Source organism: Lactuca saligna, chromosome 4 (genome assembly GCF_052625555.1).
Source record: "Lactuca saligna cultivar CGN05327 chromosome 4, ASM5262555v1, whole genome shotgun sequence".
Taxonomy (NCBI): domain Eukaryota; kingdom Viridiplantae; phylum Streptophyta; class Magnoliopsida; order Asterales; family Asteraceae; genus Lactuca; species Lactuca saligna.
The window spans coordinates 297,320,263-297,335,175 of NC_136420.1; the positions used below are offsets into that span (position 1 = coordinate 297,320,263).

General features: G+C 35.1%; 2 protein-coding genes across 2 annotated transcripts; both read right to left on the bottom strand.

The window, feature by feature from the left end:
- Positions 1–6,163: 6,163 nt before the first annotated feature.
- On the bottom strand, positions 6,164–7,030 carry LOC145040795 (uncharacterized). Its single transcript, XM_078988688.1, has one exon. It carries the CDS (start codon positions 7,028–7,030, stop codon positions 6,164–6,166), a length of 867 nt encoding a protein of 288 aa, XP_078844814.1.
- A 1,920-nt stretch (positions 7,031–8,950) lies between these two features.
- Positions 8,951–11,005, bottom strand: LOC145043836 (BSD domain-containing protein). Its single transcript, XM_078992599.1, has 3 exons — positions 10,194–11,005; positions 9,744–9,931; positions 8,951–9,661 (listed from the first exon to the last, which is right to left on the bottom strand). Exons 1-3 carry the CDS (start codon positions 10,783–10,785, stop codon positions 9,134–9,136), a joined length of 1,308 nt encoding a protein of 435 aa, XP_078848725.1. The 5' UTR covers positions 10,786–11,005; the 3' UTR covers positions 8,951–9,133.
- Positions 11,006–14,913: the final 3,908 nt, after the last annotated feature.

Here is a 14,913-nt window from a genome sequence, read left to right on the forward strand (position 1 = left end):
GTAATTCGGGTATACCCGAAACCCAAAAAATGTACCCTTGACCCGACCCAAAAAAATCGGGTAACCCGATTACCCGGAAAAATTTACCCAATACCCGAAAAAATCGGGCGGGTAATTCGGGTATCAAGTATTTTCGACATGGCTAGATCTATGAACGTTGCCGGTGCATTGGTGAGACCAAAAAGGCATCACCACGAACTCGTAATGCCCATAACGAGTTCTGAACGCCATCTTCTGGATATCTTCATCCCGAACCCTCATCTGATGATACCCCGACCTCAAATCTATCTTGGAGAACCAAGACGCCCCCTGCAACTGATCGAACAGATCGTCGATCCTCGGTAACGGATAACGGTTATTGACCGTCAACTTGTTCAACTCCCGGTAATCAATGCATATCCGGTGTGAACCATCCTTTTTCTTGACAAAAAGGATCGGCGCTCCCCAAGGTGAGCTACTCGGTCTAATAAACCCTTTCCCCAGCAGCTCCTGAAGCTGTGAGGATAACTCCTGCATCTCTGGTGGCGCAAGGCGATAAGGCGCCTTGGCGATAGGTGCTGCCCTCGGAACTAGTTGCTCACTGACCCAGGAACCATCTTGATCAAAGTAAGTCGACCACCAAAGGAAAGGCATTTGGCTTTCCACCCCGCTAATCTACTATGAAATTTATTAATAACATAGGACCAAGCGTTCACCCAATTCATATTATGACCCACATGGACCCCAAGATGAATAAATGGGAGAGAATCAGAACCACAACCCATAGATCTCGCAACATCCGCAACCTGAAATGGGGTAACACCAACTCCAATCAATTTGTTTTTATGCAAATTGATTTTAAGACCCAAAGCCAAGAAAAAACATCGAAAAAGCGAACAATATGAGCAGCCTTATCAAGATTCTACGGTGAAAGCACAAAAAAATCATCCGCATACAAAAGATGTGGAAACTAAATGTCACCAATAGAGATCCCTATAAAAACATCAGACACACGGGCCCTCTCAAGAACCACGTGAAGACCCTCCACAGCCAAAATGAAAAGAAAAGGGGAAAGAGGATCACCCTGCCTCAAGCCTCTTTGAATATGAAATTCTTTCGTAGGAGAGCCATTAACCAAAACTGGAGCTCTAGTAGAACTTAACATCTCCAAAATCCACTCGCACCATTTAGGACCAAAACCCATAATTTGTGTAATTTCAATAAGATAGTCCTACGACATAGAATAATAGGCCTTTTCAAAATCCACTTTAAACACCAAAAGTGGATTTTTAGAAGCCTTACACCAAGCAACCACCTCATTGAGAAGAAACAACCTATCTAAAATATGTCTGCCTTTTATAAAAGCAAATTGCTCCAAGCTGACCACAAAACCAATAACCTCCGCCAGTCTGTTAGCTAAACCTTTACTAATAATCTTATATTGGCAACCAATTAGACTAATAGTTCTAAAATCACGAACAGTCTTTGGGTTCCTGACTTTAGGGATAATAGTAAAGAAAGAATCATTGTATCCCTTAGGAATGGTATAGTAACTAAATAAATGCATAACAAAAGCCACCACATCATCCTCCAAAAGGTACCAATATCTTTTAATAAATCCAAAGAGAAACCATCTCGACCTTGGGCTTTAGAAGAACCACAATCCCAAACTGCCCTTTTGATTTCCTCCCGAGTAAAAGGAGCTTGAATGAACTGAAGTTGAGACTCTGAAAGAGAAGAAAAATAAGACTAATCTGTTTTAGGCCTATTCCCTTCCTGCTGAGAAAACAGAGTTTGATAAAAGGATTGCAATTCTTCCTTCACATGGCCCATATCATCCATCCAAACGTCATCACTGAAAACACCATGATTAGCTAATTGACGCATCTTGCAATTAACAGTGCCATGAAAAAAACCCAGAATTCTCATCCCCCTTAATACCCCATTGAACTTTAGCCTTCTAGGCTAGGTCAATATGAGACATGTGATCTAAGTCATTGAGATTAATCTGAACCGTAACCTATTGTTCCCGGAGGGAAGCAGAATCAACATAAACCATGAGACGGGCATCAATGGATTCAAGCAGATCTTGTAACTCCTTTCTTTTATTGCCTAACTGATCACGTGAAGAAGCATTCCACACATAAATATTAGATTTGAGATTTTGCAATTTTTTCTTAAACATAACCCACAGATTACTAGAACCCATACCCTGCAACCGAAAGTCCCTAACCACATCATCAAACACATCCATATTGAACCAAGAATAAAAGAGTCGGAATGGGATGGACCCGTAATCAACTTTATGCTCCACAAGAAGAATATGATGATGGTCGATGATTTTCTTATCTAAAACCAAACACATAAGATGAGGAAAATAACCGATAACTCCATATGTGGACAAAAATCTATCAAACTTACTGAACTTCGACCCCCACTTATCACTCCAAGTAAATCTAGGCCTTCCCAAAGGAATATTAACTAAATCATCTTGTTCAATAAAATTATTAAATGAGGAAGCCGTCGACATATTAATCTGTGAACCTAATATCTCTGATTCATCCCACACAATGTTAAAATCTCCCATAATAATATATTCACCAGAAAAAGCGATAATCATTTGAAGAAGTTGCAACCAAATAATTCTCTTACTTTCACCTCTTGAGGAGCATACACCAAAATAAACAAAACTAGGCGAATGCCCGCGTGTTGCGCAGAAACACCTATATAGTTGAAGTTTTTACAAATAAATGTTTTTTTGTAAATATAGCAACAAGAATGTTGTTAAATTTGATATAATAATTCGTTTACTAAATTGGTATAATATATTGATTATTTTGAATTATATAATAACATATACATGTATTATAACTTCATATTCTCAATCATTTGAATGAATTCTACCCGCGAGTTATACATGAATAAAATTAAATATAATATATGGTTTAATGTTATTTATAGTTGTTGTTATTGTTAATTAATTTTTTAAAATTTATTTGCTTAATATTTTAATTTCTATCATTATAATTATTTAAAACATCAAACATTGTTTTTTGATTTTAAAGGTAGGAATATAATCATTTATATAGACTTATTTTTAACTATTGTTATTGTAAATTATTTTAAGCTACTTATTTGAAAACTTTTAACGATTATAAAAATATATTTAGGAAATATTTTAGTTAAATTGAGATTACAATTTAGCTTTTGCATTTAGCGTTACAATTTATCACTTTTAACTATTCATAAAATATTCTTTTGGTTTTTAAGTGGAATTGAAATTTATATTTAAGTTGACACTGTAATATTATATTTAACTTAACAATTTAAGTATTTTATCCATACTGTTTAAAAGTTGTAGCTTTAAACTGATAATGGTTTACATAAAACAACATATTAAATCTAATAAATTAAATATAATATGTTAAAAGTTAAAGACATAACTTTATAAGTAGAAGTAAAGATATTATTTTAAAAATTAAAATTTAGTATATTTATAATTACACTTTACGTTTGATATTTATTTAACCTTATTAACCAACTTATAAAGATTATTAGAAAGACACTACAATTAATTATTTTTAACTATTTACAAAATATTCTTAGGGTTGTTTAAGTTCAACTAAAATTTATATTTAAGTTGACCCTGTAATATTATATTCAAATTAATAATTTAAAATTTTTATTTAAATTGTTCCAAAATTGTATCTTTAAAATGATAATGGTTTACATCCAACAAAAATTTTACAACTAATAAATTAAGTATAATATGTTAAAAGTTAAAAATACAAAATTTTATAAGTATAAATAAAAATATTATTTTAATATTGAAATTAAGTTTATATATGATTATACTTTAGGTTTGATATTTATTTAACCTTATTAACCAACTTATAATTATTATTAGAAAGAAATTGGAAAGTCACGGGAGTTTCAAATGAATATGGTGAAAGGAAAAATACATGGGTGTTTCAAATGAATGTGGTGAAAGGAAAATGTTTCCTTTATAATATAGTATGATATTCAACCCCGATCTAGTCTCGCCTCCACCGCGACAAAAAAACATAACTCACCACCTTTTTTTGAGTAATATAGCTCGGGTCCCAAATAACAATGATACCACCCAAGGCTCCATGAGACGGAGAAAAAGCATGAGAAAAAAAATATTACCTCAAAAAGAACGAATCGTAAACAAGTCCAAGTTTTCCATTTTCGATTCTTGAATTGCCAAGAAATTCACCTTATGTTTTTTACAAAGGGAACATATCCACACCCACTTATCCCTATATCCCGCTCCTTGAATATTGATGAAAAGACAACTCATGAAACAATTTGTCCATCCACATGACCTTGTATAATTTCTTCCACCCGGTTATAGCACCCGTCAGTATTAAAACCCAAGGATCTACCAATATCTAAAGTCTTTTGAATTTCGTTAAGAAAAGATTGATTAGTGATTGAGGCTTCGGAAAATCCCCTTGTCCCACAAAATTTGAGAAACCTGGAGGATGAGATAAGGAAACCTCTAAATCAACCACACGCGACATCCTTCCAAACCGTCCTGCAAAAATCCACTGGAGCAACCCTTACCCTTTAATTAGCAGCCATATGAGAAGAGGCTGAGAAAACCGGAGCTGCAACCGGAGATTTAGCTGCTGCAACAGATCCATCGACATTGACAGGAACAACATGAGGGGTCTTGTGTGTTTTTGTTTCATTCACGACAACAGGGGCTGTCTCGGATCGATGAACTGCTCTCGGGTAGGGGTGTTCAAAAATATCCGCATCCGAAAATTCGAAAATTCGATCCGAAATTTCGGATATCCAGATTTTCGGATATCCGAATTTCAGATATCCGATTTTTCGGATTCGGATACGGATAGTGAATTTATAAAGTTTCACATATTTCGGATATCCGATATCCGAAAAAAATAATTTTTTTCTATTTTTTTAATATTTTAAAAGGAGAAATTAGAAACATTGACATGCTTAATGGACTAATGCTCCCCACCATTTTCAACTTTTTCGTGACCATTCTTTCCAAACTTTTATTGCAAACCTTTCCATTTACAATCGTTATATATTTGTCTGTTATAATCTTGGTTTGTTGGCTTATAATAAAAAACTATTAAGTAAATGCTACATATATTTATTTGTTGCTATCAATATCCATCTATGTCGCAAGATTTAAGATAGTTGCTATTATTAATTTTAAGAGTTGCGGTGATTTTATGGATCAGATGTTCAAATGTGGATATTTATTTAAAATTAATGAATTTCGGATACGGATTCGGATATCAAAAATCGACTATCCAAATTTTCGGATACCCGAATTTTCGAATATCCGATTTTGAACATCCCTACTCCCGGTGCAACTTTTGTTTTTGACATCACATATGGGGAATGGTTTTCTGGAGGAGATTGATTGGCTAGAGGGTGTGGTGTCACCGAAACCGCACTCCCCCCACCACATAAGCATCATGTTATTTTTTACCACTCAAGTATAGTTTGTTGCCACACCAAGGGAGTGGTGCCACACATTCCTTTTTTTTTAAACTATTTTAATTTAATAAAACTTTTTTTTATAACTATTTAAATTTAATAAAACTTCTATTTTAATAAAAAAAAATTTTTTTTCATTACTTGAAAATAAAATAAAATAAAATAAAATAAATAAAAACATTACATTGCATTACCAAAAAAAATAAAAAATAAAATATAATAAAACACAAAAACCACACACATGACATTTAAATAATCCTATAAACTTAAAAAACACAAATAAAATAACTAAAGCAAAGTACATAAAGTTGTTCTCCGAGAACTCGTCTTCGGGGTCATCCGGTGGATCCAAATTAAGGTTAATGTTTTGAACCCCGTAAATGTGTTCCACCAAGTCATTGCGAAGATTGTGAAATGTTTCAGTGCAACGTATCTCTACTCTCCTGTTTATATACTCTTCACCACCAATTTCTATTGGTTGTGTCTCTGGTATGGTTTCTTCCTCGTCAAATGTACATATCGCTCTTCCTTCGTCTTCAATAATCATGTTATGCAATATAAGACATGTATATATGATTTCTTGAAGTTTTTCCTCGCCTAAATAAGTTGCTGGTTTTTTCAATATGAACCACCGTTTCTTCAGAGCTCCAAAAGTACTCTCAACATCCTTCCTAGCTCTTTCTTAAGCTCTCTTGAATTTCTTTTGTCTAGAACCATGTGGAGCTGTAAACGATTTAACAAACACAACATACTTAGGATAGATTCCATCAACCAGATAATAACCATACTTATATGGCGTTCCACGCACTTGAAAAGAAGAATCTGGTGTGGATCCATCGTATATGTTGTTAAATATTGGTGAACGATTAAGAACGTTGATGTCGTTAATCGAACCAGGAGAACCAAAAAAAGCATGCCAAATCCACATATCTTGTGATGCAACTGCTTCAAGTATGACCGTTGGGTGACCATGATCACCTCGGGTAAATTGCCCATGATATGCTATAGGGCAATTTTCCCATGCCCAATGGAGACAATCTAAGCTTCCTAGCATTCCAGGAAACCCATGCACATTAGCATGATGAGCTTGCAATTGCAGGATGTCATTACGTGTAGGTTTACGTAAATATTTTGGACCATAAAACTGAATCACAGTTTTGCAGAAAAAATGGAGACTGTCTGGTGCTTTCCTAGCAGACATCCTAAAACTTTCGTCTAACGCATCAGGCGGAATGTCATATGCTAACCGACGAAGTGCGGCCGTGCATTTTTGTAAGGGAGTGAAACCGGGTGTACCTCTAGCATCGTAGCGTTGTTGGAAAAAACTGCACTCCCTCGTTACGTCTTCAACTATACATTCGAATAAACCTTTGAGCATTCTGAAGCGCTTACGAAAATAATACCCTTGATAAGTGGCATTCTCTGCAAAATAGTCTTGCACCAAACGTTGGTTGGCTTCTTCACGATTTCTATAAATATATCTTCGTGTTCTCCGTTGAGAACTTGCAGTTGCGTTGTTACATACAACGTTGTATGTTTGTTCCGCCATTTGAACACACACAATAGCGGTTTCAAAAATAGTCTAAAATTCTTCAGAAGATGAAGAAGATGATATTTTTGAGAGAGTGTTGATTTTTTAAAAAAAGTTTTTTGAGAGAGACAAGAGATTGTGTTATGAAAAAAAATGATGTTAGATATGTATATATAAGAAAGAAAAAGGAAAAAAAATTAATAAATACAAAAGCCGGCGATCCTCCATTTTTCCCTTCAACCAATCAGAAAGCGTGATACTTAAGGACCGCAGTGCAGCCAAGACTAGGGGTGTAAGTGAGCCGAGCTACTCGTGAGCTACTCGGGATCGACTCGTTAAAAGCTCGACTCGAGATCGAATTAAACGAGCCCGAGCCGAGCTCGAGCCTAAATATGAGGCTCGTTTATTAAATGAGCTCGAGCCGAGCTTCAATTAATGGGCTCGCGAGCCTAAACGAGCCTCTATATATATATATATATATATATATATATATATATATATACACACACACACACACACATAAATACATACACACACACACACCCACATATATATATATATACACACACACACACACACACACACACACATAGAGGCTCGTTTAGGCTCGATTAGGCTCGCGAGCCCACTAAATTATTCATGAGCCGAGCTCGAGCTTCATTTTAAGGCTCGAATCGAGCTCGAGCTTCCTCAAATTAAATGAGCCGAGCTCGAGCTTTGTCAGGCTCGGGCTCGGCTCGGCTCGTTTACACCCTTAGCCAAGACCGCACCAGACTGCGGTCTGGAGACGGTGTTCCTGGTCTACGTGGCACAAAGTGCGGTCTGGGACCGCACCCACACGGTGCAACCTTAGAATACGAGGCCCGTTCGCAATCTACATTATCCGGATGAGTGGGATAAGAATCTGGCATACATCCATTCCGAAAATGCCCTTGAAATTTATTATGGCAGCCATACTCCTTAGATTTCCCATCTCTACCCTTAACTTCCTTTGTTTTTTTTCCTCATTTATATATTAAAGATGAAAACTAATGTAAAGTTTATTTAAGGACAAAAGAAAAACAAGATAAATGGGAAATTAATTATTTGATTTGACTTTAAATAGAAGGTGGTTTTTTTTTTTTGGTTATATACTTATGTTAGATACAAAATCTTTTACGTTTGTTTCTTGTTAAATAATTTTTTATAATCTCAACAAACTGATATTTAAAAAAATAGAAATAGTTAAGAAAAAAAGAAAAAATTAGGATTGTATTGGCTTTTTGTAGTCCTAAAAATGAAGAACTAAGAAACCGTAAAAAACGAAACTGCCATTGTTATCCCTTCTTCACATTCACACCCTTTCGACTAGGTGTGTGTAGTTTGTGTTTATAAAATCTATCCCCTCTTTTCAGTTCAAAATTTGACGGCGAACCAATAAGAAAATTTTACAAGTCTTCTCACACACTCGCTCTCTTTTGCATTTGTTGCCCCTGATCGTGATTTTATCAGGGTAAAGATGATGATGATAAGAAAAATAATGGTGTTGTGACGAAAATCACAATCAAAAGTTTTTGGACTATGAAATACACTAAACTCGCAATATTTTTTAAGCTTAACCATCAAAACTTATGATTGTTGGTAGTTATTTGAAAATAACCAGTTCCAACTGTTTAATTGCAAGTAATAGAATGTTCCAAATGCAAAAACAAATAAATCAACATTGACTTTATTATCAATAGAGCCAAAATACAAAAACTTTTAGGGAGATTTCTAGTAAATTAAATTAGATAAAATATGTATAAAATCCAAATCGAAAGGACTAAAGTTGACTACCAAAATTTCACTCGAGTTGATGGAGAGGTTATGAAATGGTGCAGTTTACCATTTGCTTTTAAACCATAATACAAAGTGTGGTAAATGCAACGTAAACTCTTTATATATAATAATGCAGAAATATAAAAACACAAAACATAATCATCAATTATCTTATTGTTTACCACATTCACATTCCAGATTTATATACATTCACATTTCAAGAAACCATAAACAAGAAAATATTATACACAAGTACTTCATTAACAATCAATTGCAAAATAAAAAAAAAATAAAAACAAAAAAAAAAATACTATAAAAACATAATCATGCAACATCAATGTCATCAACATCAAGCCAATCATTAGATTCCTTCATCTCCACCTTACCCTTATTCCCCTGCTTACCAGAACTCTCCCCGAGCTGAACCCAATCCCGCGACTCTTTCATCGATGATTCCGGACCATCTTCCTCCTCAAGATCACTAAACGACACGTCCTCATCGTTCTCAATCGGAATCGGAATCACGTTTTCCGATGTTTCCTCCTTCAACCAATCGTCTTCATCGTTAGATTCAACGACATTGTGAGCTTCGGGTTTTGTGTCATTTCGTGGTTCCTCTTGGATTACTGACTTGTCTATAACTTGAACCTCTTCGGTCGGAATTGGAATCGGAATCGGATGTTTTTCCGTCAATTCCGATTCCGGTTGTGGACCAGATGGTAAAGAAACATCGTCTGGTTTTGGTTTTTGCTCAGAGAAAGGGAACTTGTTTCCTGACTCTTCTTCCTCATTTGTTTGTAATTTAGATCGATCCTTCATTTCACGTGTCAATGAAGCTCTGGCTTTCACAATCTGTATCGAATTTGAATGGTTGTTTCCCCAAAATTATTGGAATTTGAAAGAAAGAAAGAACAGAAAATTGATTGAAATTTACCTCGGGTGTTGAAAGAAGTTCAGCGGCTTGAGATTCGAGTCTTGGATGCAAAAGTACAAAATATATCTTCCAGAAAGAGTTTTCACTCATATAACCTGGACAGAGTTCGATCCTAAGAGCAGCTAATCTTGGTGCTAAGCTTTCTACAGTCAATGCGTGTTCTTGTTGTGCATCAGACAGCTCAAAATCTGGTAAATAAGAAAGCACAAGCTTAATTTAAGTTGCTTTAGATGATGGAAACAAATAGAAGTTGCTCCATTGAGCTAAACACTTCTGTTAGAGAAAGATATTAACACTATGGAACAACTAAATTGGGATCAAGTATCACGAAGAATTAATGATTAGCAAGGGTGAGCATGGTACAAGAAGATTCAATTGAAAACTAGGTAATATAAAACTATTATGATGAACAGGCAAAGGTTCAAGTATAAGTATATGTTTACAGTTTACCTTCATCGTCGTCTTCATCCTCAGGTAGAGGAAAATCCAACCAAGTCTCCGGATGCATCGTGATATCCCTAACAAAAGCCACAACTTCATCCGTAACACCAATTGCATTAGCATCCCTAGACAACTGGTAATCGTCACCGTCCGGTGACAGCTGAAGAAAATTCGTAGCCATTTTTGTGATCTCCGATACATCTATATTAGTAGAAAGCTTAGAAATTCCACTACGAAACCTCCCTCCGATCTCGGCAAAGTCTCTGCGTATTCCGGAAATCCCCTCCGGGGAAGCATCTTCAGGATCTTCAGGATCTGATTGTTCATTAGAGTGTTCAGCAGGAGGCGGAGGAGGAGCGAGAAAAGAGGCGACGCCCCATAATTGACGAGTTAGGGTTTTTGTGATCTCTGATAAGTCTTCTTTGACTCCTCGTCCTGGAGTTAAAGGAGAATCATCGTCTTCGCTTTGTTGATCTGTCGATAGATCTTTGTCTGTGTTGTTGTTGTTGTTATTATTGTTCATACGGTGTTGTTCGGAGTCCTCATCGTCATCGGCGTTAAATTGTAGGGTGTTAGCGATAGATCGAGCCCACCATGACATTGTGAAATCGGAACTTCCAGGAGATTCAGATCGCCGGCCGCCGTGGTGATTCGGGTATAGTTCAATCGGAAAAGGGATAGGGTAAGCAACGTTGTGTGTTACTTGTACACAAAGCAGCTTGATCAGGAAACGACGTCGTTATCGGTACGGAGTATGGGAGTCGGTGTTCTTAATTAATCATATACAATGTCTCTCAATGGCCAAAATGGGGGTGGAAACAATTTGGCATCATGTGGATGTGGTTTTCAATTTAATATTGAAGTTATATATCAATCTTGTGAAAAATCCAATTTAATGCTATATACCATATAGTAACATATTTGGATTCTAATCAATTGAGAATTAACTCTTGATTACCAAAAAAACATGTATTTTATCAATGGATGTAGATTGTATTATCAAATCGTTGGATTGTCATTGGATTTTGTTTTGAAAATTTAACTTCGAGTTGTATATATCTTAATTTTTGACGGAATATGAAAATCCTAAACATACTTTTATGATCATACAAATTAATTTGCTAATCAACTTATAAACAATATATAGTATTGAGCTCCCGGCTTCGATGGTTTAGTTGCGCCTACCGCCTGCGCTTCAATACCGGGATGTTTGGAGTCGTCTTTGATTTTGAATCACCGCCATCATCCTCCAATCTGATACTTACTTATGTCCGCATTCTTATCTTCAACACACATGATACCGTTGATGTTTAGTTTTCTGTGTTCCTCTAAGCCCCTCTCAAACCTCGAATCTTCGTCGCTTTTAGATAACATCAAGATGACAACATTACTTGGTAACTTATTTTGGTTTTGTTCATAGATGTTGAGTTTCATACGTTCAGCTAAACCCCTATCAAACCTTGAATAGTCATCGCTTTTATAAGACATGAAGATGACAACAACATTTTGTAACTGATTTGGGTTTTGTTCGTTCATTTCAAGCTTACTAAGGGAATGATTATATGAATTAGGGCTTACATTTATGCTCACTCCTGCTTTCTCCACGGCCACCATCGAACCAACAACACATCACCACTCTGTCTTTGCATTGGCACCATATCGGTAGTAACTATTATAATGACCCTAAACTTTAGAATTTTATGTTTTATAGAGTAATTTGTAATAAGATATTAATGATTTAGATTAGTTTGCATAGTCATAACATACCTGATAATATTATTATTAAAAACAGTGTCCTTTTAGGTTACACGTAAGAACAAAATAAAACAGAACTGAAAAGATATTTATCTGAGGGACTTGTCTTGTTAATTAATTAACAGTTTAATTAATTAATTAAAAAATAATTGAATACAAATATTTCATAATGATTTAAAATCCATAGTTTATTATTATTATTATTATTATATATTATATTTGGTATGTATTTTTAGGGTTTCAAATCACCCTTAATATAAAGAGGGATCCAAATCTGATTTTTGCACTTGTGAAAAATACCTTTCAAATATCAAAGTTCGGTACTCTCAAAACCCTAAAGAATCCCGAAGTGCAGTTCCCACGATGTGGCACCTTGATCACCACATCGTGGCCGATTGCAGAATTGAGTTTTCAATTCAGTTTGGCGCTTAGAGTTCAAGGATTGTTTAGATATGCTTTTATTTTGTTTCTTAGGTCCCATTTTAGAAGAATGACTCTCTGTTGGGTTCTCTAGTCTATTCAATTGGCTCGTTAAAGGAAGAAACCTACTAAAAAAGCAAAGGTTTGGTTCTATCCTATTATATCCTACAAGTTGCATGGATTGTTGAGGTAGATTTATTGTTTTTAGTCTATGTAACACCTCAGAATTTAGGTCAAAGACTGTGAATGGTCAAGTTCACTGTAAGTCTCTTGACAAATTGACTCATTGAGTTTTAGTGCATCTAATCTAATATAAAATAAATGAGTTATTTCAACTATTATAAGATACAGGATGATATCTTACTTCTAAATATTTGATTTGACAAATAAATCAAGCAGCTCAAACTGCAACCATAGGAATACATCTGAAAAAAATGAAAATTTATGTTAAGCATCTTTGAGCAATACAAACACTCTAGTCTCGTAGTACTTATTTCCCTGATTCTGGAAATATAAAGAACGTCCAAAACGGAGTTCATATGCAAAAGATACGACCGTTTTAAGAATCAAAAACCAATATATACTAACTTTCTTAAAGCACAAAAACTATTTCTATCCATTGAGGGACTTACACACCTCAAATGGAAATTCCAAAAGTATTTTTCGACTCATGCTATAGCCTAATATGTAATTTCATATTTTGAATATTTTTGATAATATATTTTGTCTATACAGACCAATAGCTTTTTTATGCGCAAATACAATAAACCTAGCTTATAAAAATATTCATATTTAACAATTTACCATATTGTTATGAATAAACTAGTATAATTTTTTCATATACATATTAGTGTTATTTAATTGTGAAATAACTATTTTGCACAACATATACTACACAATACAAGATTGTATGATTTTTATGTGACATTTCATATTATAACAAATACATATGAAACTCTATAGTATTTCAAGGATTCAAGCTATTATTAAACATATTATTTATATGTTTAAGTTCACCACGTTTATATATGTATATATGTTCATTAATTTGAAACATTTATTGTTATAAAAGCGAGTACATTACACTTTTACATATATGTTAAACATACTTGGCTTTTGTAAACATTATACAACGATATTTATTACGACTAGAACTTACCCACAAGTAAGATAGGACTGAGAGTTATTCACAAACTTTTTAGTTAAGAGTTTTTTAGTGAGACGCTACATTATTCATTAGCCGAGTCTAAACACTTAGCATACCCAAACTGTTATAATTGTTAATCTTTAGAGTGAGATACATATGTATAGATCTATACGGGGTTGACATCCCCACCTGCGGTTGCTAGCTACAAACCTCGACGGATCAATCGAGGCGGGTGATAAGTGTCTATAAGTTTTACTACAACGTCTAATGAAGCGTCGTAAGGGGTTTACTTTCAGTCATATAGCTTGATTATAGAACTCACTAAAACATTAACTAGGAATATCTCTTTCTCTCATTAACGACCGTGGGCTCTGTCACACCCCCAAACCTGAACGGTGGAAACGTTTGGTGGCGAATGACGTTATATTCAGTATCATAACAATTACATAGTAAGGAAAGTACACACCACCATAACATATATTTGATGCTATATTTATAATCATGTTTCATCCCGTGATGGTAAGGTAAAGTAAGATATTTTGCATATTAACAATTCTATTCGATAGTTAAAATAACTGCATGCAAAGTATAGCAAAAGATTCCATATTTTCACTCGGAATTAACCGGGTGTTTACTTGTATTCTCCCTCGTAATGTGTTCAAAAGTATTTAAGAAGTATTTAAAAACGTAGAAATGGGGGTATTAACTCACTTGGTAGTTTGAAGAGGGTGAGACAAAATCGAGCAGAACTTCGACTGGAGAAAGCTGATTTCTCGGGATTCTCGGGAATCTCGGGAGCGTCAAACTTCCTTCCGAACTTGGATATGAAAACCGGGAGGTTGGGATGACTTCGAGGGGTTAAAGGCAGAGCAAAAGAACGGGAATGAGAAGAATTGGGTAACTAAACCCGGAACACCCTTAAGTTCTATTTATAGGCCTGATTCAGGCTTCACGCCGTGAACATGAAGGAGTTCACGTCGTGAAAATCTCTCCCATGTCGTGAATCTTGATCTTATCTCTTCCTTGGACGCTACGTTTTCTGGCTAGGTCTGAAACCGATCAATCAAATTCTCACGTCGTGAGCTTCCGGCTCACGTCGTGGGCTGCCTGACAGCCTCGAATTTTGTGTCCCGAACTTCAGAAATTCATATCTCTCGCATAAAAGCTTCGATTTTGACGTTCTTTATATGCACGCATAGGTGAGATTATGCTCAACAACTCTCGTTTACACTTCGTTGGCTAATTTTGACTTTATTTTTAATATTACATTTTTAACGGGTCGGGACAGAAAAAGTCTGTTAAAAATCCATAAATCTTCATCCGAGGTCTGTTTTTGTCTGTCCTTTTACCGTTGTACTATTATTGTCGAGATCTTCGATTCTTGTTTAGGTTGTGTTGGCTAAAAGT

Bases quoted from the DNA above. Each gene is read 5' to 3' on its own strand.
- LOC145043836 (XM_078992599.1), bottom strand. From the start codon at position 10,785: ATGTCATGGTGGGCTCGATCTATCGCTAACACCCTACAATTTAACGCC. The intron at 9,932-10,193 runs GTAAACTGTAAA...CTTATTTACCAG, and splicing joins GGATGAAGACGACGATGAAG to ATTTTGAGCTGTCTGATGCA. The intron at 9,662-9,743 runs GTAAATTTCAAT...AATTCGATACAG, and splicing joins AACTTCTTTCAACACCCGAG to ATTGTGAAAGCCAGAGCTTC.
- LOC145040795 (XM_078988688.1), bottom strand. From the start codon at position 7,030: ATGGCGGAACAAACATACAACGTTGTATGTAACAACGCAACTGCAAGT.